At 38.8% G+C, this 24537-nt stretch overlaps 3 protein-coding genes across 3 annotated transcripts in view; 2 read left to right on the top strand and 1 right to left on the bottom strand.

Moving 5' to 3' along the window:
* Positions 1-496: 496 nt before the first annotated feature.
* LOC101740228 (cecropin-D-like peptide) lies at positions 497-2909 on the top strand. The gene is made up of 2 exons (NM_001043459.2): positions 497-610; positions 2745-2909. Exons 1-2 carry the CDS (start codon positions 524-526, stop codon positions 2856-2858), a joined length of 201 nt encoding a protein of 66 aa, NP_001036924.2. The 5' UTR covers positions 497-523; the 3' UTR covers positions 2859-2909.
* A 988-nt stretch (positions 2910-3897) lies between these two features.
* On the top strand, positions 3898-9259 carry LOC105841627 (uncharacterized). The gene is made up of 4 exons (XM_062676372.1): positions 3898-4424; positions 4935-5085; positions 6827-6921; positions 9183-9259. The coding sequence occupies exons 1-4, from the start codon at positions 4397-4399 to the stop codon at positions 9212-9214; spliced, it is 306 nt and encodes a 101-aa protein (XP_062532356.1). The 5' UTR covers positions 3898-4396; the 3' UTR covers positions 9215-9259.
* Positions 9260-17914: 8655 nt separating this feature from the next.
* The window catches only part of NGR-A4 (neuropeptide receptor A4), an 82803-nt gene continuing 76180 nt past the window's right edge, over positions 17915-24537 (bottom strand). Inside the window, 2 exon segments of the mRNA NM_001134267.1 lie at positions 17915-18922; positions 20843-21076. Of these exon segments, the coding sequence (NP_001127739.1) occupies positions 18236-18922; positions 20843-21076 (921 nt within the window). The 3' untranslated portion in view covers positions 17915-18235.

Here is a 24537-nt window from a genome sequence, read left to right on the forward strand (position 1 = left end):
CGATCTTCAGTAGTGAGGGAACGATATAGAAGAGTTTATAATTTAAATTTATTATACGAATTTCGATTACCGAGTGACCACTTGTCATTATTAAATAACACAGTCTATAAATAAGATAAATGTTATAATATCAACAATAACACGCCTGTTCGGGACTTTACTGCGGTCAGTCGCTTCGATGACATTTTGAACTTTTGTTTTACCGTTACTATGGATATCTCACGAAGAAACACGATCGTTTTGTCAACCCAATAAAGACTATTATTGAATAGCATAACAATATGATTTCAATTTTCAACCGCAATTCAATACTTGAATTTTACAAACTTAAGTTTGCATTTCATTGAAATATACAATAGTTCTTAGCGTTCGGTGATAAAGGTTAAATTGTTTTGCAAAGTTCACGATGGAAGGTAAATATATTTTGGTGTTTTTAGTTTGATCCAAGAATAAAAACCCGACTGATTCTTACTGCTAATCATTCGATTGATAGACTCCGTAGAGCCCACAAGTCGTTTCGAAAATGTATTTTACAAAAATAGTATTTATCGCCATCATTTGCATAATGATTGTGAGCTGTGCTTCCGCTTGGGACTTTTTTAAAGAGCTTGTAAGTTTTGAATTTTTTTTTACGTTTCTCCTTTGAAGCGTTATATTGTCATGAGTTGAATAATATGTACATAGTATTTTGAGAATTTGTACAGTATGAGGGCAGAAAGGCTATTTGGTTTAAGCGACATTTCGATAGTACGCGCCAATTATCTTTGTAATTAAGTGCGTTTTATTTGATATTAGCATCAACAGTACGTATTTTTTTTTTTTTATTGCTTAGGTGGGTGGACGAGCTCACAGCCCACCTGGTGTTAAGCGGTTACTGGAGCCCATAGACATCCACAGCGTAAATGCGCCACCCACCTTGAGATATAAGTTCTAAGGTCTCAAGTAAGTTACAGCGGCTGCCCCACCCTTCAAACCGAAACGCATTACTGCTTCACGGCAGAAATAGGCAGGGTGGTGGTACCCAGCCGCGCGGACTCACAAGAGGTCCTACCACCAGTAAATTGAACGTCAATTACATTTGCACCACGTAAATAGCTGAAGAAGTTTTTATGCTATAATATTTTATCCAATTTTAAAACTTTAAATGGCTCTCTTGTAAAATTGCAAAAAACGCGCTTAAACCAAATATCCCCACGAATCCTCAAGAATTGCATCAGAATGGTTTCCAAAAAAAATCAATATGTTTGTAAGTTGATTTTACGATTCTCAGATATTAAACTACTTTTCCTTGTTCTAGTGTTTAGTCTTCCGTTTTTTGTTATCAGGTTTTGTGTTCACAGATGAGATGATTTGTTAGATGATCGATAAAATGATAAAATTGATATTGCATCGTTCCATCAATGTCCCAGAGATGGCGTACTAATACTATTAGTAATTCTAATGTGTCTGGTACCACTTCGTTTGTCAGTTGTCACAGCGAAGTAGGACCTGTGTGCTTAGTGTGAGTTTTTTAACTCCTCGATCGCGTCCTAGCCGCAGACGAAGCAAAACTGTACCCTCAGACACAGCCCACTGAGTTTCTCGCCGGATCTTCTCATCCGGTGGTAGATTCTGCGAAGCGCGGCTCTTGCTAGGGTTCGTGTTAGCAACGTCGGTTTGGGCCCCGTGAGCTCACCTACTAGTTAGGTTACGCTGAAATATCCTCTCAAGGCTCTCAGCTTAGGTAGGGGAAAACAAGAAAAAGATAAGCTGTTCCAACTCCATACAAATTCGAGCTAACTTTGACGCGAACGAGAAGTAAAAAAACTCGCACTAAGCGCAAATTTCACTGGTTTGGATATAAACAAAAATCTATATAGAATGTCATAACACATTTGCGTCCTTAAGGACTGATGTGTAAATATTGTTTTTCAAGAGATTTTTGTCGTAGTGACTTGGTATAGGGAAATAATGATAAATTTATATTATTCATGCAATACAAATTTTAATAATCGGTGATTCTACTAATTGCTTCGTGCCAAAAAAAAGCAATAATCTTAAATTTTATAATATTTTATTATGTAATATAGACAATTTATCTTTAGTGCATAGACGTTTATAATAGTTTATATATATGCAATTTTAGTTTTAACGGTGGGCAGTGGCTTGGCTCTGCCCCTGGCATTGCTGAAGTCCATGGGCGACGGTAACCACTCATAATCAGGTAGGCCGTATAATCGTTTACCCTACAAGGGCAATAAATAAAAACAAAACCACAAAAAGATGTGTGGTGTCGTGGGACACCGGATAGGAACGAAGTTCCTTATTATAAAAATATTAATTTTAAGTTTTATTCGAGGTATAAAGAAAATAAAACTGGAGGTTTCGCAACAACCCACGGCCATTCGGTAACATGCGAACTTATTGTGGTACACTTCATTCACGGTTGTTTGCATAAGAGTTAGTGTATTGCGCAAACGAACGCTCTGAGATCGTGGTCATTGAATGATAAAAAAAATGTTATTTTTTGTACTTTATTACAAAGTTAAGTCCAGCACTGTGTGCATTACTAATTTTTACGTTATTACAAAGTTAAGTCGTACACTGTGTACATTACTAATAAAAAACTTACGTTACGGACGTTTTCTCCCGGTTAGGGTACCCCTCCGCATCGTCCCATAAAGAACTTCGTTCCAAAAACATCTCAGGAGTTTAAAACGCTTGGGCTGGACGGATTTATTTATGAAGTAATTGTACATTTACAGGAAGGTGTGGGTCAGAGAGTTCGCGATTCGATCATCAGCGCTGGCCCAGCAATCGACGTACTCCAAAAGGCTAAAGGACTAGTCGACAGTTCTGAATCAAAGGAAGACGAATAAAATTAGATAGAGCGTCGTAGTAGAGCAGAGTGAGATAGAGCGATAGAGTTTTAAAAAGAAATATCATAGAAAGGATGTGATTGTGAGACCAAAGAGAGAAATAGAGAAACAGGGATACTGCTTAGCCGCCAGGACAAAAATACAGCAGAAATATCGACAATAGTATCGCAGACATATAAACATGAATATCTTCAAAAGCTAATAGAACAATGGAAGAATAGTCTGGAATTTTGAAGAAGTAGGGGCTAGTGTTGGTTACACGATGACACTTAGTGAGCTCCGTAAGTAAGGTGCTACGACAAAGGACGAAGGACACACTTCACTTATTACCTTGTTGGAGATGTCTTATTATTTCGCGTCTTTAGACTTACTCTGCCCAAAAGTCCTTCTTACTACTTAGTTTTAGATTGTTTAACGTAGTACTACTACACTATAATAATATTATTATAATATAATCTAATTAGTAATGTAAACAATATATTGTAATAAATAAAAAAAAATTATAAGCGGAAATGTATTTTAAATTTGATAATGACGGTATATGATTCAGTAGTACGATATTGAGAAGGTGTAGTCGTCGTGGCCTAAAGGATAAGACGTCCAGTGCATACGTATCGAGCGACGCAACTGTGCCAGTGTTCGAATCCCGCAGTGAGGTACTGATTTTTGTAATGAAATACGTAATTAACAAATGCTCACGACTGACTTCCACGGTCAAAGAATAACATCGTGTAATAAAAATCAAACCTGCACAATTATAATTTGCGTAATTACTGGTGGTAGGACGTATTGTGAATCCGCACGGGTAGGTACCACCGCCCTTATTTCTGCCGTAAAGCAGTAATGCGCTTCGGTTTGAAGGATGGGGCAGCCGTTGTACTGTTAAAACTGAGACTTTAGAATTCATATCATAAGGTCGATGGCGGCATTTACGTTGTAGATGTCCATGGGCTCCAGTAACCTCCAACACCAGGTTGGCTGTGAGCTCTTCCACACGTCTGAACAAGAAAAAACAGCTAGTCTGTCTTCGAAAGCAACAAACAAAATACGACGTGTACAAAAATTGGTAGACACTGGAACTGCTGTGTATACTTGATACCAACCTCTCGTTTTTACCATCGCACCGCCCGCCACCGGAGTAGAGTTCATCCATACTACCTGGAGCCACTGCGGTCATCCACAGTGCGTTTCCAGAGATCTTTTTTGCCACGTACCATCCGGCTATGGAATGAGCTCCCCTCCACGGTGTTTCCCGAGCGCTATGACATGTCCTTCTTCAAACGAGGCTTGTGGAGAGTATTAAGCGGTAGGCAGCAGCTTGGCTCTGCCCTTGGCTTTGCTGAAGTCCATGGGCGACGGTAACCACTCACCATCAGGTGGGCCGTATGCTCGTCTGCCTACAAAGGCAATAAAAAAAAATAAAAAAAACTTGACGTCATACCCACTACACTGCGAACACTTTTAATGGTATTAAAACTTAATTGAATTTAAGTTTAATTACTATTTAAAATAGGCGGAAAATTGAATACTATACAAGTATGTTACGCAGGATAATCATATTCGTATGTAAGTTTTATTTATTTCACTTTTATCTGTTACATCGTGTTATTGTAATTCTGTTTCCGTTGACACTTTGTAAAACTTTTACTGGTGGTAGGACCTCTTGTGAGTCCGCGCGGGTGGGTACCACCACCCTGCCTATTTCTGCCGTGAAGCAGTAATGCGTTTCGGTTTGAAGGGTGGGGCAGCCGTTGTAACTATACTTGAGACCTTAGAACTTGTATATCAAGGTGGGTGGCGCATTTACGTTGTGGATGTCTATGGGCTCCAGTAACCACTTAACACCAGGTCAGCTCGTCCAACAATCTAAGCAATAAATAAATAAAAAGAATAACATTTTACAGAATGTTTTTGAGCCACACCCAATTAAAATACCGCATGCTCCTGAATTTGCTAGAGCAATTTTAGTGTCTGCATAGCTAATGAATATCGATGGATTATGAGCCTTTATGCCTAGATCATTAGGGTCAATATCCTACACCAGGTAACAGTCGCTAACACCGTTTGTAATTCCAGTTGTGGTGACGGTATCGTGTAGCTACGTCAACAAGTTACAGAAGGAGCCGTATAAGTTTCAGTTTTATCCCAAGAAGACAGTCTTCGAGAAGTCTGATTTGATCGATAAGGGCTGCGCGATTTTTATAACTCAATGTCCTAATAATTACAAGTAAGTTTATTTTTCCCTTTTTGACGCGAAAACGTCTTATAATTCGATGGAGCCGGCTGCACTCACGAAAAAACATGACTCATGCGGCGTTACCTCGCTTTGAGGCGTTCCATTTAAGGCTTGAAGTGTAAGCGAGAGCGCGCAACGAGCGACAAAGAGGCACAATCGGCCTCCGCGTTCGGCAGTGTTCGACATCTGTGTCTTTCCTACTTGAGTGAGCGATGCATCCGCGTGGACAGCTGCTATACAATAATACATTTACATGTTTTCGTCCAATATTTATAGGTCCAATATTTATTTATTAATAATTTCCATTTACCTCCTTTTCTCTATATCCATACAAAATATCTATTGTCACGTTCAACTATCGTCAGTAAACCGACTTTAAAGAATGCCGATTTTTTTTTTTTTTAAAACAACAGAGTGGATAAGCGTAAAAATCCGGTAATACAGTAAGTCGAGCTTGCTGGATAATGTTATTTTAAGTTGTTGATGTTATTTCTAGTAGTATCTCGAAACTTCTCCAGTCGCCAGACATAACTAAAGCTGTAAATCATTCGAAACGTTCAAAATAACACAAAAATATATAGATAATAAACACTTTCTATACGATTTATCACTACATAGTATAAAACAAAGTCGCTTTTTCTGTCCCTGTATCCCTATGTATGCTTATATCTTTAAAACTACGGAACGGATTTTGATGTGGTTTTTTTTAATAGATAGAGTGATTGAAGAGGAAGGTTTATCTATATATTATAATACGTGAAGCAAAAACTTTGTATCCCTTTTTACGAAAATTGTGCGGACGGAGGAGTACGAAATTTTCTACACTTATAGAGAATATACAGTAGAAGTGCACAATACAATTTTTTTTTTAAATAATGCATAGAAGATACAACAAATCAATAAAGAAAACATTACACACACTACATAATATGTATTTGACGCACACACGCATACATACTATTTATTGTCAAACTTTTGTTCTTGGCGTCTGTTGTCAAACTGGGAATAGATTAAATATTGTTTGTCTTTATAAATATTTTTTAATAGTGTAGCCTTGGCGAATTTGTGATAATAGAAGTATAAAATACAACCATAGTAGTGTACAAACTTACAATTTCAATTAATTATAGTCGAATTTCGACTACCGGGGGACCTCTAGTATGTATAATATCATCCATTAAATAGGGGAGAAATCAAAAATAAATTACAGTTTTTGAAGCGAAGTGAGGGCGGGTCGCTGGTATGGCAACATAATATAAACTTCCGTATTTTTGTCTCAATGTTGCTCTTTTGCCTTATAGTTCTATGGTCCGACTCACAGCCCAAGTGGCGTTAGGTTTTTTTTATTGCTTAGATTGGTGGACGAGCTCACGGCCCATATGTTGTTAAGTGATTACCGGAGCTATAGACAACGTAAATGCCGCCACCCGCCTTGAGATATGAGTTCTAAGGTCTCAGTATAGTTACAATGGCTGCCTCACCCTTCAAACCGAATTGCATTGCACCTACCCGCGCGGACTCACAAGAGTAATACATAAGCAGCTAAACAAAGAGCAAGCATACCTTCACACGACTAATTGTCCGATATGAGAATCGAACCCACGACCCTCGTTGCGACAGTCAAGACTACTATACCACCGAGGAAAATAATATTTTTTATTTTTCATACAGATTTTCATTTGTTTGTTGTTCATGTGTCCTATAGTTGTGTTTTATGAGGTCACGTTTTCAGGCAAACCCTCATATGCGCCCGCCATTACGACGGTCAATATAAGACCTTCAATAATTATTGCGAGATGGAGTTCGAGAATTGCAATAGCTGGAGAAGTAAGTCACACTTAGTATCGTTTTTTTTTGTACCTAGCTGAGAGCCTTGAGAGGCTATTTCAGCGTAACTTAACTAGTAGGTGAGCTCACGGGGCTCAAACCTGACGACGTTGCTAACACGAACCCTAGCAAGAGCAGTGCTTCGCAGAATCTACCACCGGATCCGAAATGCGACCCACTGAGAAGATCCGGCGAGAAACTCAGTGGGCTGTGTCTGAGGGTTATTAGTATCGTATAGAGGCGCTACCATCCGGCTTAGTTCTACCGCGACGTAGTCACGCGTTCCGATCTGAGAATTCTGGTTACTGACCCTTATTTACATAGGTTTAGATCAGCCTTTCCCAAAGTGGGCGATAACGCCCCCTTATGGGCGCTGCAAGCTTTAAAGGGGGCGGTAAGAGACCCAGCAAAAAAACTGAGGGCGTTGTGTAGAGGCTTGGGAGGCGATTTGTAATTTCATCTAGGAGGACTCTTAGACACCGACTAAGGTTTCGCTATAGTGGTTTTTATGTATGTCAAAAAATGGGGGTGCTAACAAATAATTTATTCCCAAAGTGGGCAGTAGACAAAATAAGTTTGAGAACCCCTGGTTTAGATGATTGTAAATGACCTCGTGACCGTCCATATGTTAAGCGGTTACAGAATCCTATGGATCTTCAAGCACCAGTAGGGCTTCGCTTGGAGTCATGTCGAAATATCAGTTGTGCAATGTGCGTGTCGACAAACCAGCATGAATAAAATGTTTACGAGCAATTAGGCTGTGGATTGGATGCCCCGTGTTCCAATATAAAGCGCATTATTGCCAGGAAGAACGTCGAGTCTGGTGGGATCCATAATCTACCACTAGTTACACCAGATACACTGTCATACTTTTTACTGGTGGTAGGACCACTTGTAAGTCCGCGCGGCAAGGTACCACCACCATGCCTATTTCTGCCGTGAAACAGTAATGCGTTTCGGTTTGAAGGGTGGGGCAGCCGTTGTAACTATACTTGAGACCTTAGAACTTATAATTCAAGATGGGTGGCGCATTTACGTTGTAATGTCCATGGGCTCCAGTAACCACTTAACCCCAGGTGGGCTGTGAGCTCGTCAACCCATCTGACCAAAAAAAAAAGAAGAACGTTGAGTTTGGTGGGATCCATAATCCACCCATAGTGACACCAGATATACTGTCAAATTACCTCCTAGTGCGTATTGTAAATCGAACGCTGCATCAGCTATTGCTCTTCCCAGCCATCAGGCGTTCGAATTAGATACAAATTACATGTAACTAACCCTCTTCTACGTGTAACGGTGGCCGGCAAGAAGTGGATGAGGAGAGCCGCAGACCGGGCTCAGTGGTGTAGATTGGGAGAGGCCTATGTCCAGCAGTGGACGACTATGGGCTGTTGATGATGATGATGATGATGATGAACCCTCTTCTAACACAAATCTTCTAGAATACGATAACGAGATTTTTGTTTAAAATTAATCAGAAAATTGCATAATGCACTATGAACACCCAATATTATATGGGAATAACCGAAATTTTACTGCTTATTTTTTATGTATAATAGGAATAAAAAATCATACATAAAATATCGTTTTTGTGACGTCAATAATTTAATAATGGTTTTAATCATTATTTGAACGATAAGCAGGAATGAATTAAATTTACATAACGCTACGTAAATGTATGGCGCCATGGTCTAGAATATAAATACCCCGTCTATTCTTGTGGGTGTTGTAAAATCCTAATAAGGTACTGTTCGGAAAATGATAGCAGTATTGATACCAGCGTCCTGCGATCACAATCATCTTTTTTTTTTTTTTTTTTTTATTGCTTAGTTATGTGGACGAGCTCACAGCCTACCTGGTGTTAAGTGATTACTGGAGCCCATAGACATCTACAACGTAAATGCGCCACCCACTTTGAGATATAAGTTCTAATGTCTCAAGTATAGTTACAACGGCTGCCCCACCCTTCAAACCGAAACGCATTACTGCTTCATGGCAGAAATAGGCAGGGCGGTGGTACCTACTCGTACAAACTCACTAGAGGTCCTACCTAAATGACAAATTTACTGGTGTTAGGATGTATTGTAATCCCAAACAGGTAGGTAGCACCATCTTCTATGTTTCTGCTGAAAAGTATCATGACTTTCTGTTTGAAACAAGTGGAGGATGAAATGGTCCACGCAACTACGCAGCTAAATTAAGAACATAATAAGTACATATCACAAAATTGTTTTTATTGATAGAATTTTTTGTGTTTTCAGAATGGAGTATGGTCAAGAGGAATCCGTGCTAATATTAAAAATATCTTAAATTAAACCTTAAGTTTTTTTTTATTAAAGAGGTTTTTTATTGAGATAATCACAAGACTATGCGCAACATAACTTGGCCAGTTTGAAAAAACTAGGACCCCAGACGTCCCCAGACGTCTAGTTAACAATTAAAAGCTCCGTAAATACGGTCACGGTTTTTTAATGGTGGTAGGACCTCTTGTGAGTCCGCGCGGGTAGGTACTACCACCCTTTCTATTTCTGGTTTGAAGGGTGAGGCAGCCGTTGTAACTATACTGAGATGTTAGAACTTATATCTCAAGGTGGGTGGCGCATTTATGTTGTAGATTTCTATGGGCTCCAGTAACCAATTAACACCAGGTGGGCTGTGAGCTCGTCTACCCATCTAAGCAGTAAAAAAAAAACGTTAGCATTAGTAAATTTATGAATTACTTTATTTAAAAATGCCACTATGCCTCAAACGCCACTTCATTGTTGGATGCTGGCACAATTCTCTCAAATCTGTATATCCAATATGGACAGATGCTGCACCATCTTGATTCCAGTATACCCTTCGATGTTTATCTCGTTTGCATATTGAATAATTCAATTTGACGTAACAAAAACGTCATATTCTTTTCATGGTACATGATACTTTGACGATATTGTATGAACTTACATTAAATTAAATAATAGTTTAAAAAAACTAACAAAATACGCTTTTATAGAAAATCCAACAAAAAAATAGAAAATAAAATTAAATAATTGAACAAACTAAGACCCCAGACGTCCCCAGACGCCTAGTTAACAATTAAAAGCTCCGTAAATACGGTCACGGTTTTTTACTGGTGGTAGGACCTCTTGTGAGTCCGCACGGGTAGGTACCACCACCCTCTTTATTTCTGGTTTGAAGGGTGGGGCAGCCGTTGTAACTATACTGAGATCTTAGAACTTATATCTCAAGGTGGGTGGTGCATTTACGTTGTAGATGTCTATGGGCTCCAGTAACCACTTAATACCAGGTGGTAAAATTAAAATTTATTTGAAACATTAATCAAATAGCATGAAATTAAATTAGTCAATTCAATTGGCAAAACATTAGTCATTTACAATTTAGAAATCTAAACATAATGTGACTGTCAACACTGAGGTTTGAGATTGACATTTGACAGACTTTTGGCGGGAACATATCTTCTTTTTTCCCTTCCTCTAAGTCTCGGAAATCGAAAGTTTTAGGTTTGTATAAATATAAGCAAGACTCATAAATTAGTTCGCCAAAAAAGTTTCACTTCTGACATAATATGTACTTTGTACGCACGCACTTTTTTTTTAAATATTGATTTGTCATCGGTCCTTAATAAGTATACCATATTTCGAGTTAATCCGACGTTTTGAAGGGGGAAAAAACCATGTTCAAAGATTCCGTTACAAACATACATACGTCTGAAGCTAATAAAAGCGTATTAATATAAAGAATCTGAACGAGTTCACAACTTTCGCGAATAATATGTAAATTTATTTCTGTGACTAGGAAATTACACTGTTGTACCCTCGGCATCACAGTTTGCTCGTAGAGTATCAGGTGCCAGGGTCGGAGCGAAATTATCGAAATTTACAGACGTAAGCCCAGGGAAGCGGTTATGACCTGTTCGGAAAAAGCTGTGCGATCTGAACGTAAATAAATGTATTAGTGTACTCCAACCACGTTGTGCAGTATACTCTCTTATATATGTGTATTCTTTGTTCTTATATAGACCTATTTTATACGATTTTATTTAATTGAAATCTATAAAAACTCATGTAATATAATACCATGTACATGTAATATAATGTAATGTAATATAATATAATATTTGACATTGGCATCAATAAGTGTAATAAATACGTCATGCGATTGGAAAAAAATTTGAATCAAAGTCATCAAGTTGACTGCACCATCATGCAGCCTGTTTTTGTCGCCGTCATGTGACTACGATATCATGTCTCAAGATGGTGGTCAATGATATCACTGGTCCATTAACCACTTAAATAGGCGCTAACCATTAAATTTACGACAATATATATTTTTTTTTTTTTATTGCTTAGATGGGTGGACGAGCTCACCTGACGTCAAGTGGTTACTGGAGCCCATAGATATCTACAACGTAAATGCGCCACCCACCTTGAGACATAAGTTCTAAGGTCCTCAGTATAGTTACAACGGCTACCCCACCCTTCAAACCGAAACGCATTACTGCTTCACGGCAGAAATAGGCGGGGCGGTGGTACCTACCCGTGCGGACTCACAAGAGGTCCTGCCATCAGTAAATCCAATAGAAAATTCTGGACAATGATGACGCAGCATGGTGCACTGAAAAAGACAGCTCCAGTTATGCCACATTCGTTGTCTCCCAGCTGTACATAAATCAGCGTGATAATTTTCAAATCTGCGTACCATTGTGTCAATATCCATCGTAAAAGTGTTTAGTATTCACAAAGGGCATTTGATAAATTATATTAAGTTATACGGAATAATTTACGTAGTAATGATCTAACCAATTGAATTATCCACACGGGGTCACGAGTATTATAGCAGTTTTACCTTTATCCTGACGAATGCTCTTCAAAACTTTGTCGTTCTCATCCAACAAGGATGCATAGATTCAAAGAAAGGATGGGTCATTCAAGATTTCTCGTTATGACACTTTTAGTGGTGAATTTGGCAAATAAACTATTCCTTAAAAAAACACTTGTAACGGTCCAAGTACGACCCCGTATAAATGTTGAAGCAGTATTAAGTTTCGATCGCGGGGTCTTGCGAAGGGCTGACTGGCCAAATTTTGCATGTTCCGTCATGTCTCAAGGGCTCAAACAATAGGGATTAAGGTGTCTTGCGATCGCGCCATGCCAAGGACTTTTCAAAAATAATATTCTTAAGGGCATTGTTGATAGAAATGAACCGATTTTAGGATAAAAACGTTTTACATTTTTGAAACTTTTTATCGTTAATATGTTTTTACGATTAGTCTGGTAATGTAGATAATGGAAACCTGTAGTCTTAATTTATTTTTGAAGGTTATGCTCCATGAATCTTATAGCAGGATTTAGACTTGAGAACTTGAAAAAACAATGACTACTTTTCATCAGGAAGGACTAATAATACTCTTGTTAGTCTTTGAGGGCTAATTTGAGGCAAATTGAGGCATTAGAAATGAAGTTTCCTTTAAGGGTAACTTTTGTTTTTGAAACTTTATTTTCACAGCTTCAAGTGGAATTTTAAATCAGAAAATGTGACTTTTAGCTAATTATGAACGCAAATAAACAAATAAGTCAAAAATTTTCAACAAATAAGTATTGTATTTAACCTTTTTCACATTTGGTATCTTTATAGTAACTCCAAGTGCCTGAGAAAAGTTATTTAAAAAAATACAATGTTAAGAAAGTAAGTAATAGATTAATAAATTAATGCTCTAGCCAATTTAATGTTCGGACCCAACTTGCCATCAGAACTAGTTTCCAATTTTCTAGTAGAAATCAATACCCGATTTTTTTAAAGTTATTTGGTACATGTTTGTGAATTGACTGTATTTGTTACTTTCTCGTCTATGTGTTTCCGGTAACAAGTGAAAGCCTGACTAAGGGTCATTAATTGAGGAAAGATTGCTCACCTTAACTGTTTTAAGCCGTGCAAATATCTAAAGGTAATATCGAATGTGTGTTATGTTCCAATATGCGTGAATATCTATTTATCCCAATGATGCAAGGACAGCCACATATTACTTAGGTACTATATTACAGACACTTCAGCCTTATACTGGTGGTAGGACCTCTTGTGAGTCCGCACGGGTAGGTACCACCGCCCCGCCTATTTCTGCCGTGAAGCAGTAATGCGTTTCGGTTTGAAGGGCGGGGCAGCCGTTGTAACTATACTTGAGACCTTAAAACTTATATCTCAAGGTGTGTGGCGCATTTACGTTGTAGATGTCTATGGGTTCCAGTAACCACTTAACACCAGGTGGGCTGTGAGCTCGTTCACATATGTAAAAATAAAAAATAAAAAAAAAATCTCACTATGATATCTATGGACTTCTGATATTGCAAAGCCTTCCCTATCCAATCCGATTGTATAGAACATGCAAAAGCATCATAATATTAGAATGTACTTACCCGATGATCTGCAATTTTCATAAGACATTTCGCATAAGCTGGAAAAGAGTTTTTTGGCTTGTGTTCTATCTTCTGCGCAAATCGGTTTTTGCCTAGAAGATTTCACTGCGATCATTCTAACTGTATCTACTGCTAGAATATTAAGTTCTTTTGCGTCTAATTTGACTAAGTACACTATTATTTCAAATAACTGTCTCTAAATAGGAAGCAGTTTTTATATCACGTACATATATATACTTGTACAATCGTCAAGAAAATTGTCATTCCCTACAGCGTCATACGTGATCGTAAAATATAATACAATATTCGATTTTCGTATTCAAAGGCAAGCCTGATGGAGCGTTATAACGGAGGTGACGTGACCTTCATAGACACTAGGGCACGTCCATCGAATCCTTAACTGGTACTCGGAGAATCGCCAATATCCATCTTGAGACATTAGGTCAAACATAGGCTTAATCATTTTGATGGCCATACTACCTTTTAAATCGGTAACTATTACTTTTTCCTTTGTTTTTCTTTCTTTCTTTTATTTATCTAAATGTATTAATCTAAATTTGTGTGAAAGGCAATAAATGATTTTTAGTATTTATTATTGTTGTTACGCCATCTATTGCCGAATAGTCGAACGAATATCGAAGGATCTAGTAGCACCTAGAACGCTCGAGAAGTATAACGCCATCAATTGTCAGATAGCGGAAACAATACTAGAGATGTGTGGAATACTCTCGATGATTCTAGGGATGAGGTGTCGACTATAAAAGCGTTGCAGGGATGGCACGCAGTCAGTCAGCAATCGGAACTACTCGAAGCGAAACAGCGAACGAATTACCTGAAGCGAAGCGGAACAAGCGAATTGAGAGTTTTAAAGTGTTTAAGTGTTCTAAGTGTTAAATACAGTTTTGAGTTGTATTTTGGTGAAATTTTATTTATCCCGAACCCCAGCGCGTAGCATTATTTTACTTTACGGTAAAATAGTTACGTGGTCCTGGATGTAGAAATGGCATAAAAGCATGACTACGGCTACATAAAGCTTCTTATCCTTAAATCATAGATGCCTTATTCCTCCATCAACGATCTAAATCTAACCAAAATGTATTTAAGAGAAAAACGAGTTCTCTTTAAATACCAAATAATTTTCACAGATCTCGATAAGTGTCAGTATAACACTTATCGAGATTTGAAGTCAGATCTCATGGTACAATAGATTCATTAGTTAGATAAATAAAGATACTGTTACGCCAGTAAGAGTAACGTCATCTATCGCCAAATAACCGAAACGAATATCAAAGGAACTAGTAACGTCGAGAACGGTCGAGAAGTACAACGCCATCTACTGTCTGATAGCGGAAACGCACATCGAAGCTACTCGACTTGTCCAGAATGTTCTCGATAAATCTAGGGATGTGTATCGACTATAAAAGCGTTGCAGAAATGGCACGAAGTCAGTTAGTAATCGGAATTACTTGAAGCGAAACAGCCAATGGATCACCTGAAGCGAAGCGGAAGAAGTGAATTGAGAATTTTGAAGAGTTCGTTATGTGTTCTAAGTTAAATAGAGTTTTAATTTGTACTTCGGTAGAATTTTTATGTATCTCGAACCCCAGCGCGTTACAATACCTATAAACTTACCTGAAAGCCTTAATTGCTACACATTCCGCAAACTCCACCATGCACTCTTCAATCTCCAGCTCGTGTTTCGTCTTGTTCCCAAAAAGAAACATCAACTCCGGAGGAAATGGCCTTCCTGGATCTGGATTAATTGCCTCTAAATCTATTGTTATCGACTGTTGGGGAATCACTAAAATATAATTTTCACTTGGAGATGTTTAGTTAAGATTTATTTGTCGGTTTTATTGTCAACGAAGGTAGATGAGCTTAAATTCGTCATGATAAAATATGTCATTGTGACACACGATATTTTTTAATTTAGTTGTTTGTCCTGGGTGAACTCCGAAACTAAATATTCAATTTTAGCGTATTTTTTTGCTAAATGTGTGCTTTGTTCTAACTTGAAAGAAAGGATAGTTTTTATCTCAATGTATGGTTACACATTTTTGTTGTTGCAAATTGTTTGTTTGAAGATTTTTGTTATCTGTGAGCTTCAAGTTTCCAATAGATGCTTTAGTGTTGGAGCTGGATAAGTATATTTTATAATGGGTGGCGATAGACCAATGTTTATATCCTGTGCGTTCCTGATCTGTAGATCTGATTGTAATGAAACTTGGTACAGTTGTGGTTGGCAGTCCAATAAAGGTGTCCTTCGTAATTACATCAACGTAGACGATGTGAGAACAGTTTCAAGAAATTTATGTTTTTCACACAATTAGACATGGTATTGGCGCAAAATGTTGGGCATATCATGGACGGAGCGCCGAACAAATGTGTCAATTCTCTCGGAGCTAAACGTCAAGACCCGTCTATCTACGATTTGTATGCGGCGTCTCCTCAAGTACTTCGGACACGTGGCAAGACGAAATCCTGACAACTTGGAAAAACTAATAGTTGTAGGTCACGTGGAAAGAAAGAGAAGTCGAGGAAGATTGTCAACCAGGTTGACGGACATTGTCAAAGAGGCCACAAACATCAGCGTTCCGGGCGCCATTAAGCAGGCCGAATGCAGGCAGCATTGGAGGAAGCTTGTGCAAAAACTAGACCAAGGTGGTCACGACCCTCAGTAATGAGGAAGCGACGAAGAGAAGTGAGACATGGTCACAGCGACGTCTGACCAGGTTTATTATAATAGTATCTTTATAAAAAATACCTTATATCTCAAAGAGGATGACGGCATTCACGATGATAATATTCTTGAGACTAGCCAGGTGTGCCGAAATAATTTAATGAGAAAATCAATTCCTTGCATGCTATGTTATTAAATTTCAATCAAACTCACCAAAAAAATACAGAAAGATCGGTGATTTTAGAGATTTTAACATATTTTAAAGAGATAAAGCTTCAGTAAATTTAAATTTGGACCATTATTTTAATATTCCATTTTAGTTTATACCAGGAAAAACAAGCAAAAAATTGAAACTCAGTAAGTATCCTTTATCAAAGCGCTTGAAACCTATTAGCGAATTGCTTGATGGAATATTCCGGACTTCAGCTTATGCGAACAATAAAATTAATCTTTGTAATTTATCGTTCAATAATGCTATTTGCGTATCGTTTTAATGGTACGCGCCATGATTTTTTCTAATTAAATTGACGCAATTAAGCGATAAGCGCGCTAGGTCTTGTTTTGATGTGAAACATCTACAGCCGATTTCTGGTGTGGCGACGCGTCGCCATGCGCAATCGACTGTGCGATTCTCTCCCACTCGATCCGGCGCTAAGCCATCTCTCTCGCTACACTGTGCTCGGATATCTATAGTGTATACTCCGTAGTGTATACAGTGTTGTTTACTACAGTACACTTAACTTGTGTTTTACTTGAAAACAAATTATTTTTTCGTAATATTTTATTTTATCATTATGACATATTTAGTTCCTATCACAATCTGTTCTTTTCTGCATATTAGTTTTACAAAATAATGTCGATGTTTCACATCTGCCAGGCGTCCCGTGACGGCTCACATATTTGTTTTTTTGGTATAAAATATCTTGATGGGCTATTTCATGGTCACTCTGAATGTTTAATGGTTACTAGTGATCATAGCCTACCATGAGACAAGAGTTACTGTTGTCAATTGTATTCTGTCGCTATGGCGAATGTATGGAAGTTATGACTTCTTCACGCTTCAAACAAGAACTCGTTATTTTAACGAGCCAAAATTAGGAAGGATGGTAGCATACAACATTCTGCCATCAGTATTTACGCATGTACGTAAATTGCAAACTATTTTTAGGTATTTTTTTAAATTAAATATTCGGTATTTTTTTTAGTAAAATACAAAGCTTTTTTTTTTTATTGCTCTTGTAGGCAGACGAGCATACGGCCCACCTGATGGTGAGTGGTTACCGTCGCCCATGGACTTCAGCAATGCCAGGGGCAGAGCCAAGCCGCTGCCTACCGCTTAATACTCTCCACAAGCCTCGTTTGAAGAAGGACATGTCATAGCGCTCGGGAAACACCGTGGAGGGGAGCTCATTCCATAGCCGGATGGTACGTGGCAAAAAAGACCTCTGGAAACGCACTGTGGATGACCGCAGTGGCTCCAGGTAGTATGGATGAACTCTACTCCGGTGGCGGGCGGTGCGATGGTAAAAACGAAATGCCGGTATCATCTCGAACAATTCCTCAGAGCACTCCCCATGGAACATACGGTACAGAGTACAGAGGGAACCGAAGTCCCTCCGCAGACCCAGAGGCTCCAAACGATCCGTCGACAATCCGAATGGCCCTCTTCTGTATGAAGTCAAATGGAAGAAGCTGGTATTTGGGAGCCCCGGCCCAGAGATGGGAGCAGTACTCCAAGCTGCTATCGACATTAATAAGCTACGCGTTTTAACCTTCAGAACGGGAGTGCGCAATTTTGAGCTTATCAGCTTATTTCTTGTACAGTTCCTATCAAATTAATTCCGTCAAAAACTTCCACTGAACAGACAGACAGAGGGATTAATAAATACAAGAACAAATTATTTTCTAATCATCAAAGAGTTTATTTATATACAAAACTTAAACATCAAGTGCTTATTTCGTACATTATATCGTTATTTATATTAGCAATATTTCAGTACTTCACGTTTTGGGCTCATTAAAACGCCAAGTACAATATTACTTCAAATCTAATCATAATGACTTATTTACATAAAAATACATTTATTTACACATTAACACTAAAACTGTTTTAACAAGGAACTTTTTACACGTTTAACACTAAAGTCTTATATGGAACATCAGTTCAGATGCTCTGCATCTCTAAGCTGGAAGATTCGTGTTATTTGCAGCAAGCTTTTAGTCAGAAAACCTGGGAGCACTGCGACGTCTTGGTGTTCCCGGTCACGGTATGCTCCAACTGTGCCAGCGCAGTCAATTCCGTCTCCATCCTCCGATTAGTAGTCCTCGTGCCGTTAACTAAAGGCTTCTTCCTGCAGCAGCACTTCGTCAGGATCTCTTCGAATTCCTTTCGGAAATTATCATTTAACCATCCGTAGAGTAAAGGATTTGAAACGGCACTCGACATGCCAAACATGTGGCAGACAGCATAAGTAACCGTCATAGTCTTCTCGTCTTTAAATGGCGCCGAACTGAAGTCAGCCACCAGATTAAATACATTAAGTGGTAGCCAGCTTATGACGTATGTAACTGCTATGGCTATTAATATTGCTGGCGTTTTCCTCGTGGTCCTTCTTCGGCCTCGCAGTCTTCTATGTATCTGAATGTGGGCCATCACGACGACCAGAACCGGTAGAAGGTATTGAAAGATCAGGCTTAGGAGAGAATAGATAGCTCTACCGTCAGTGATAGGCCAGTCTTCTATGCAGAAACTTAGAGAGCTGATACCGGCGATGCCGAGTTTGTGCGTTTTGAGGCTCCGGAAGATGTAGAGGGGTGAAGCAAGGATGAATGCTGTTACCCAGATGAAGAACATAGTGACAAGCGCTCCTATTGTTTGAACGCCAGGCTTGGTGGGGTAGACGATCAACTGAGGACAATAGTTAGAGTTTTTATAATTTCATCTTTCTCTACAGAAGGTTGTATTTAGTAAGTGATGCCACTTAAATTAGCCGGTCAATAAAACATGACCCTGCTGATTCATGACTCACTAAAATTTTAATGTCCTTTCTGTAGCTATAAAACGGCAGACGAGCTCATGACTCACCTGATGTTAAGTGATTAAGTGATGGACAGCGAGATAAAGCAACTAGAATACCTATGAGCCCTTTTTTCCGGGTCGTGGATCATACCTCCTAAGATATGAGGTCTTAGTCTTTTTTAAGTTGCTATTTTTCTATTTTGTTTCAGTTTTACTACATAATACTTTAGAGTAATACGTCTACAATACATTTAACGATCCACCTCGTAAAATAACCACCGGGAGAACACAAATTTTACGGCCGTCACACATGACATATGTTATTGCAGAGTTTATAGCCGTCACTTATCAACAATATCGAGTGGGCCTTATCAATTTGTAGTGTTGGGTTCATTACAACACTCAAAGATAAATGGATACAGTTCGCGTGGTGAGAGATCGAATTGCTAAAATTTCATTATTTAGTTTCGGTTTAGGGCGTTTTACTGGTGGTAGGACCTCCTGCGAGTCCATACGGGTAGGTACCACCACGCTGCCTATTTCTGCCGTGAAGCAGTAATGCGTTTCGAGTTGAAGGGTGGGGCAGCCGTTGTAACTATACTGAGACCTTAGAACTTATATCTCGAGGTGGGTGGCGGCATTTACCTTGCAGATTTCTATAGACTCCGGTAACCATTTAACACCAGGTGGGCTGTGAGCTCGTCCACTCATCATTGCAATAAAAAAAGGGCTGTGAGATCAAACTGCTACACAGGGTTCACGATCCGGCCGACCTGCGCTTTATCAGCGGATGGCCCCACGACCGTGTTTACCATCCCTTAGGCCCAGCGGTTAAGTTTGCTAACGATCGAATAAAGTCAAATCGATCGGCCAACTTAGTTGTAGAGATTTATTTATAGAAACTTTATGTACATCTTATCTTATTTAATCATTTTTCTTTTTATTTTATTGCTTAGATGGGTAGACGAGCTCACAGCTAACCTTGTGTTAAGTGGTTACTGGAGCCCATAGACATCTACAACGTAAATGCGCCACCCTCCTTGAGATATAAGTTCTAAGGTCTCAGTATAGTTACAACGGGCTATCCCACCCTTCAAACCGAAACGCATTACTGCTTCACGGCAGAAATAGGCAGGGTGGTGGTACCTACCCGCGCGGACTCACAAGAGGTCCTACCACCAGTACTGTCTCGTTTTTTTCTGTATTACACTGGTGTTTCAGAACAGCATTTTACAATTGACTTTGAATCTATGCTGTCGATCGCGGTTGATATTATCTGTGACTATTTGCGTGATATGGTGATATGGTATTTTAAGAACATAATATAACTCAATAACATGCATGACCAGAAATATATACTAATATATAAATCTACAGTGGTTTTAAGGATGTTCCGTTATAGCTACTGAACCATGCACCCGATTGACTTGAAACTTGGTATCCATGTAGGAAATAGATGTACTTAATGGATAGGCTAATATTTATATGAGTGTTGGCCTCCCTAATAATAACGACAATAAATAATAATGTCAAATTTAAATGCCCAGCGGAGCGGGCGAGTACGGCTAGTATTTGTATAATTTCTCTCACTCTTCCAACATTATATTCACTAACTAGCTGACCCGGCAGACTTCGTAGTGCCTCAATCGATAAATAAAATATTTTTCATATAGTTCATATTTTTTCTTTTTAAACCTTCTCTGGACTTCCACAAATAATTCAAGACCAAAATTAGCCAAATCGGTCGAGCCGTTCTCGAGTGTTAGCGAGACTAACGAACAGCAATTCATTTTTATATTCACTAATTACCTGATATCGATCAAGGGCAATGGCAGTTATGGATATAGTGGACACGAAGATCGATATAGCTTGGATCGCGCCACACGCCTTGCACAAACTTGGCCAGTCCGGTAACGGCCAATGCTTGGTCAGGAGTTCCATAAGAGTCAGCGGGGTTCCGACCACGCAGACCAGGGCATCGGACACGGCTAAATTGACGATGAACATGTTCCTTGCTGTTCTCATGACCGGCTTTCGCACCACCTGCAAAGAAGTCAGAGTTTAATTTAGATTTCTTCTTCTGTTAAGGCAGGATAGGTGAAGGCTGTTGTTGCTGTTGAGCAGTGCCGATACTATCTGCTTGCTACCTTTCAAGTTCCGTATATATGATACGTATATTTTTTTCCTGAGTTTGTGTATGCTTTATTCACACTTTTCAATCTTTCGACAAAAATAATGTTACGTGCTGGGGTTAAGAAACTGCCTTCGTATAATCTCTGCAACGCTTTTATAATGGATACTACAACTCTACAATTATCGAGAACATTCCTGATAGGGCGAGTCGTTTCGATATGTGTTTCCGCTATTTGATAATAGATGGCGTTGCAGTTCTCGAGCGTTCTCGATTTTACTAGTTCTTTTGATATTCGTTTCTGCTATTCGACGACAGATGGCGTTACTCTTAGCGGCGTAACAATATGTTCCCGCTCCCCAAGTTCCTTGATAAATGAATAAATTTCGAACTATACACATCTTTTTATTTTAATTATAAGATCACACCTATATAGTTCCGCAAACAGGACAACGTCTTGACAAAATTTAAGTACTGAAGTCTACAAGTCCGTACAGAAATTAAGCAACCGATTGAGAGATCTCAAATTCAGACATCTGTAGCCTTAGTATTATATTGTAATCGATGCGTCAAACGTCAAGATAATAATATAATGATTATTTAATTTTATCTCTGAGCGCTTAGGTCAAAGAAAGAGGGTCATTTCACGATAAGACTAGGTTTTCACTTAACTAATCAACAGGTGGATTTTTTTAATACTGTAAGTTCTGTGAAATTTTATGCATCTCGTCTAATTAAATCTTTATCTATCTGTATCTCTTTAAATAAAAATGAATTGCTATTCGTTAGTCTCGCTAAAACTCGAGAACGGCTGGACCGGTTTGGTTAATTTTGGTCTTGAATTATTTGTGGAAGTCCAGAGTAGATTTAAATTGTAGATAAATATGAAAATGCACAGAATTAAATAAAAATAACAATTTTGTTTTTCTTTTGATGTGTCCCTTGTCGGACGGATTCCTTTTGTTTGTTTTAAGTTTATTTTACGCAAAAGTTTTGATCTTTTATTTATCGATTGAAACACTACGAAATCTGCCGGGTCAGCTAGTAAATATAATATATATATTGCTTCTGTGCGTGTGTTCGTCACTGAACTCCTCCTAAGCGGCTGGACCGATTTGGATAGCGCCCTGGATAGTTTAGATTTACAAATCAGCCTGGCAGATGGTGCTGCAGTCGATATCTAGGTTATTTATCTATATTGCAACTAAACGGCTGGATAGACTTGAATGCAGGACAACGTCTGTCGGGTCCGCTAGTAAATAAATAAAAATTAGCTCTAATATTATTATGCTTGCTTGAGCTCTTGGTAAAGTTTATTTTGAGAATTTTCTTTATGATTTTCTACATCATATTTTTTTTTGTAAAAAGACTTATAGTAGATAATAGTGCTGAAGATGTTATTAATGAAAATTCATAGAAATCGATGATAAACGAATGTAGTCGGAATTCACGAGTTCTCTCTAATTCTTCAAGTAAAGCAATAAGAAATACTGAACATAAGTGAACGTTCGCTTATATTATTATACTTGAAGAGCTACTGAGCTTAAAGTTGGCTACCTCTTAACTTTTGATTGTTCGGAACACTTGTTGAAGCATCTTAATGCTATTAAGTGGTCTTAGATATTTTTGATGAAGTGGTTATATTTAAAACGTGTATTGGAATTCCTTTTTATTGCTTTAGAATTCATACGGCTATAATACTAGGGTATAGCCAAGCCAGTTTCTGACGCTTAATGTTCTCCTCGATCTTCGATTATAGTAAGGTATGTGATAGCGCTCAAGAAACAACGTAGAAGGGGGCTCATTCCAAAGCAAGAAACACCGTAGAAAGGGGGCTCATTCCAAAGCAAAAAACGCCATAGAAGGGGGGTCATTCCAAAGTAAGAAACACCGTAGAAGGGGGCTCATTCCAAAGCAAGAAACACCGTAGAAGGGGGCTCATTCCAAAGCAAGAAACACCGTAGAAGGGGGCTCATTCCAAAGCAAGAAACACCGTAGAAGGGGGCTCATTCCAAAGCAAGAAACACCGTAGAAGGGGGGTCATTCCAAAGCAAGAAACACCGTAGAAGGGGGCTCATTCCAAAGCAAGAAACACCGTAGAAGGGGGCTCATTCCAAAGCAAGAAACACCGTAGAAGGGGGCTCATTCCAAAGCAAGAAACACCGTAGAAGGGGGCTCATTCCAAAGCAAGAAACACCGTAGAAGGGGGCTCATTCCAAAGCAAGAAACACCGTAGAAGGGGGCTCATTCCAAAGCAAGAAACACCGTAGAAGGGGGCTCATTCCAAAGCAAGAAACACCGTAGAAGGGGGCTCATTCCAAAGCAAGAAACACCGTAGAAGGGGGCTCATTCCAAAGTTGGATGATTCCTCATAAAATTAATCTCTGACTGTAGATGAACGAATTGGTTTAAGGTAGAAATAGATATCTCTGACGGTAGTGCGCTGGTGACGTACTTATTTGAAACAAATTCTCAGAGCAATCCGTAGATTTAGAGATTCCAAACGAGTTTGCACATATAGAGATTTGTACCTTTGCTGTAATACTACTTTTAGCCAAAAACTGAAAGCTATATCTCATTAGACAAAATAAAATCACTATTAAACAACCAAGCATATGTTTGAACAAAGTGTTTGATTTCGTTTAGAATTTAATATTAGGGGGCGTATACTGATAGGGAATTGGCGACCTTGATAAAACATTCGATTTTGTTATCTCTTTTCGGTTCTATTTCTATTCGGTTCTAATGAAATCTGGGCTCTAACGATTGTGATTGTCATTAACGTCACTAAAAAAATTGCCAGTAATTTCTGTCAAATGTAAATTTTCTTCTAATTTTATTAAAATCCTTCATGATCTAAAGGGTAAGATGGTTTCGTAGTTTGAATCTTGCAGCAGATGCTACCATTTTTAAGTTGACACTTACTTATTAATGGTTCATGAATGGCTTGTAACACAGTGCTGTAATCATTCATTGGACATTCGCAATTGAAGATACTCAATTGGCAGGTGGTATGGGTCATTATGATATTGTGGCGGGTAGCCATCATACAACGCAAGATAATTGACAGATGCCTGAATCTCGCTTACGACATTTTCAAGATAAAGCACATATATACAAGTTCCGAACAACAACTTCGGTCTACCGAGCAAAATCACCCGCTTTTTTTTTTTTTTTTTTTTATTGCCTTTGTAGACGGACGAGCATACGGCCCACCTGATGGCAAGTGGTCACCGTCGCTCATGGACGTCAGCAATGCCAGGGGCAGAGCCAAGCCGCTGCCTACCATAAAGAACTCTCCGCAAGCCTCGTTTGAAGAAGGACATGTCATAGCGCTCGGAAAACACCGTGGAGGGGAGTTCATTCCAAAGCC

Source organism: Bombyx mori, chromosome 26 (genome assembly GCF_030269925.1).
Source record: "Bombyx mori chromosome 26, ASM3026992v2".
Taxonomy (NCBI): Eukaryota; Metazoa; Arthropoda; class Insecta; order Lepidoptera; family Bombycidae; genus Bombyx; species Bombyx mori.

Bases quoted from the DNA above. Each gene is read 5' to 3' on its own strand.
- LOC101740228 (NM_001043459.2), top strand. From the start codon at position 524: ATGTATTTTACAAAAATAGTATTTATCGCCATCATTTGCATAATGATT. The intron at 611-2,744 runs GTAAGTTTTGAA...GTACATTTACAG, and splicing joins GGGACTTTTTTAAAGAGCTT to GAAGGTGTGGGTCAGAGAGT.
- LOC105841627 (XM_062676372.1), top strand. From the start codon at position 4,397: ATGTTACGCAGGATAATCATATTCGTAT. The intron at 4,425-4,934 runs GTAAGTTTTATT...TTGTAATTCCAG, and splicing joins CAGGATAATCATATTCGTAT to TTGTGGTGACGGTATCGTGT. The intron at 5,086-6,826 runs GTAAGTTTATTT...TCACGTTTTCAG, and splicing joins CAATGTCCTAATAATTACAA to GCAAACCCTCATATGCGCCC.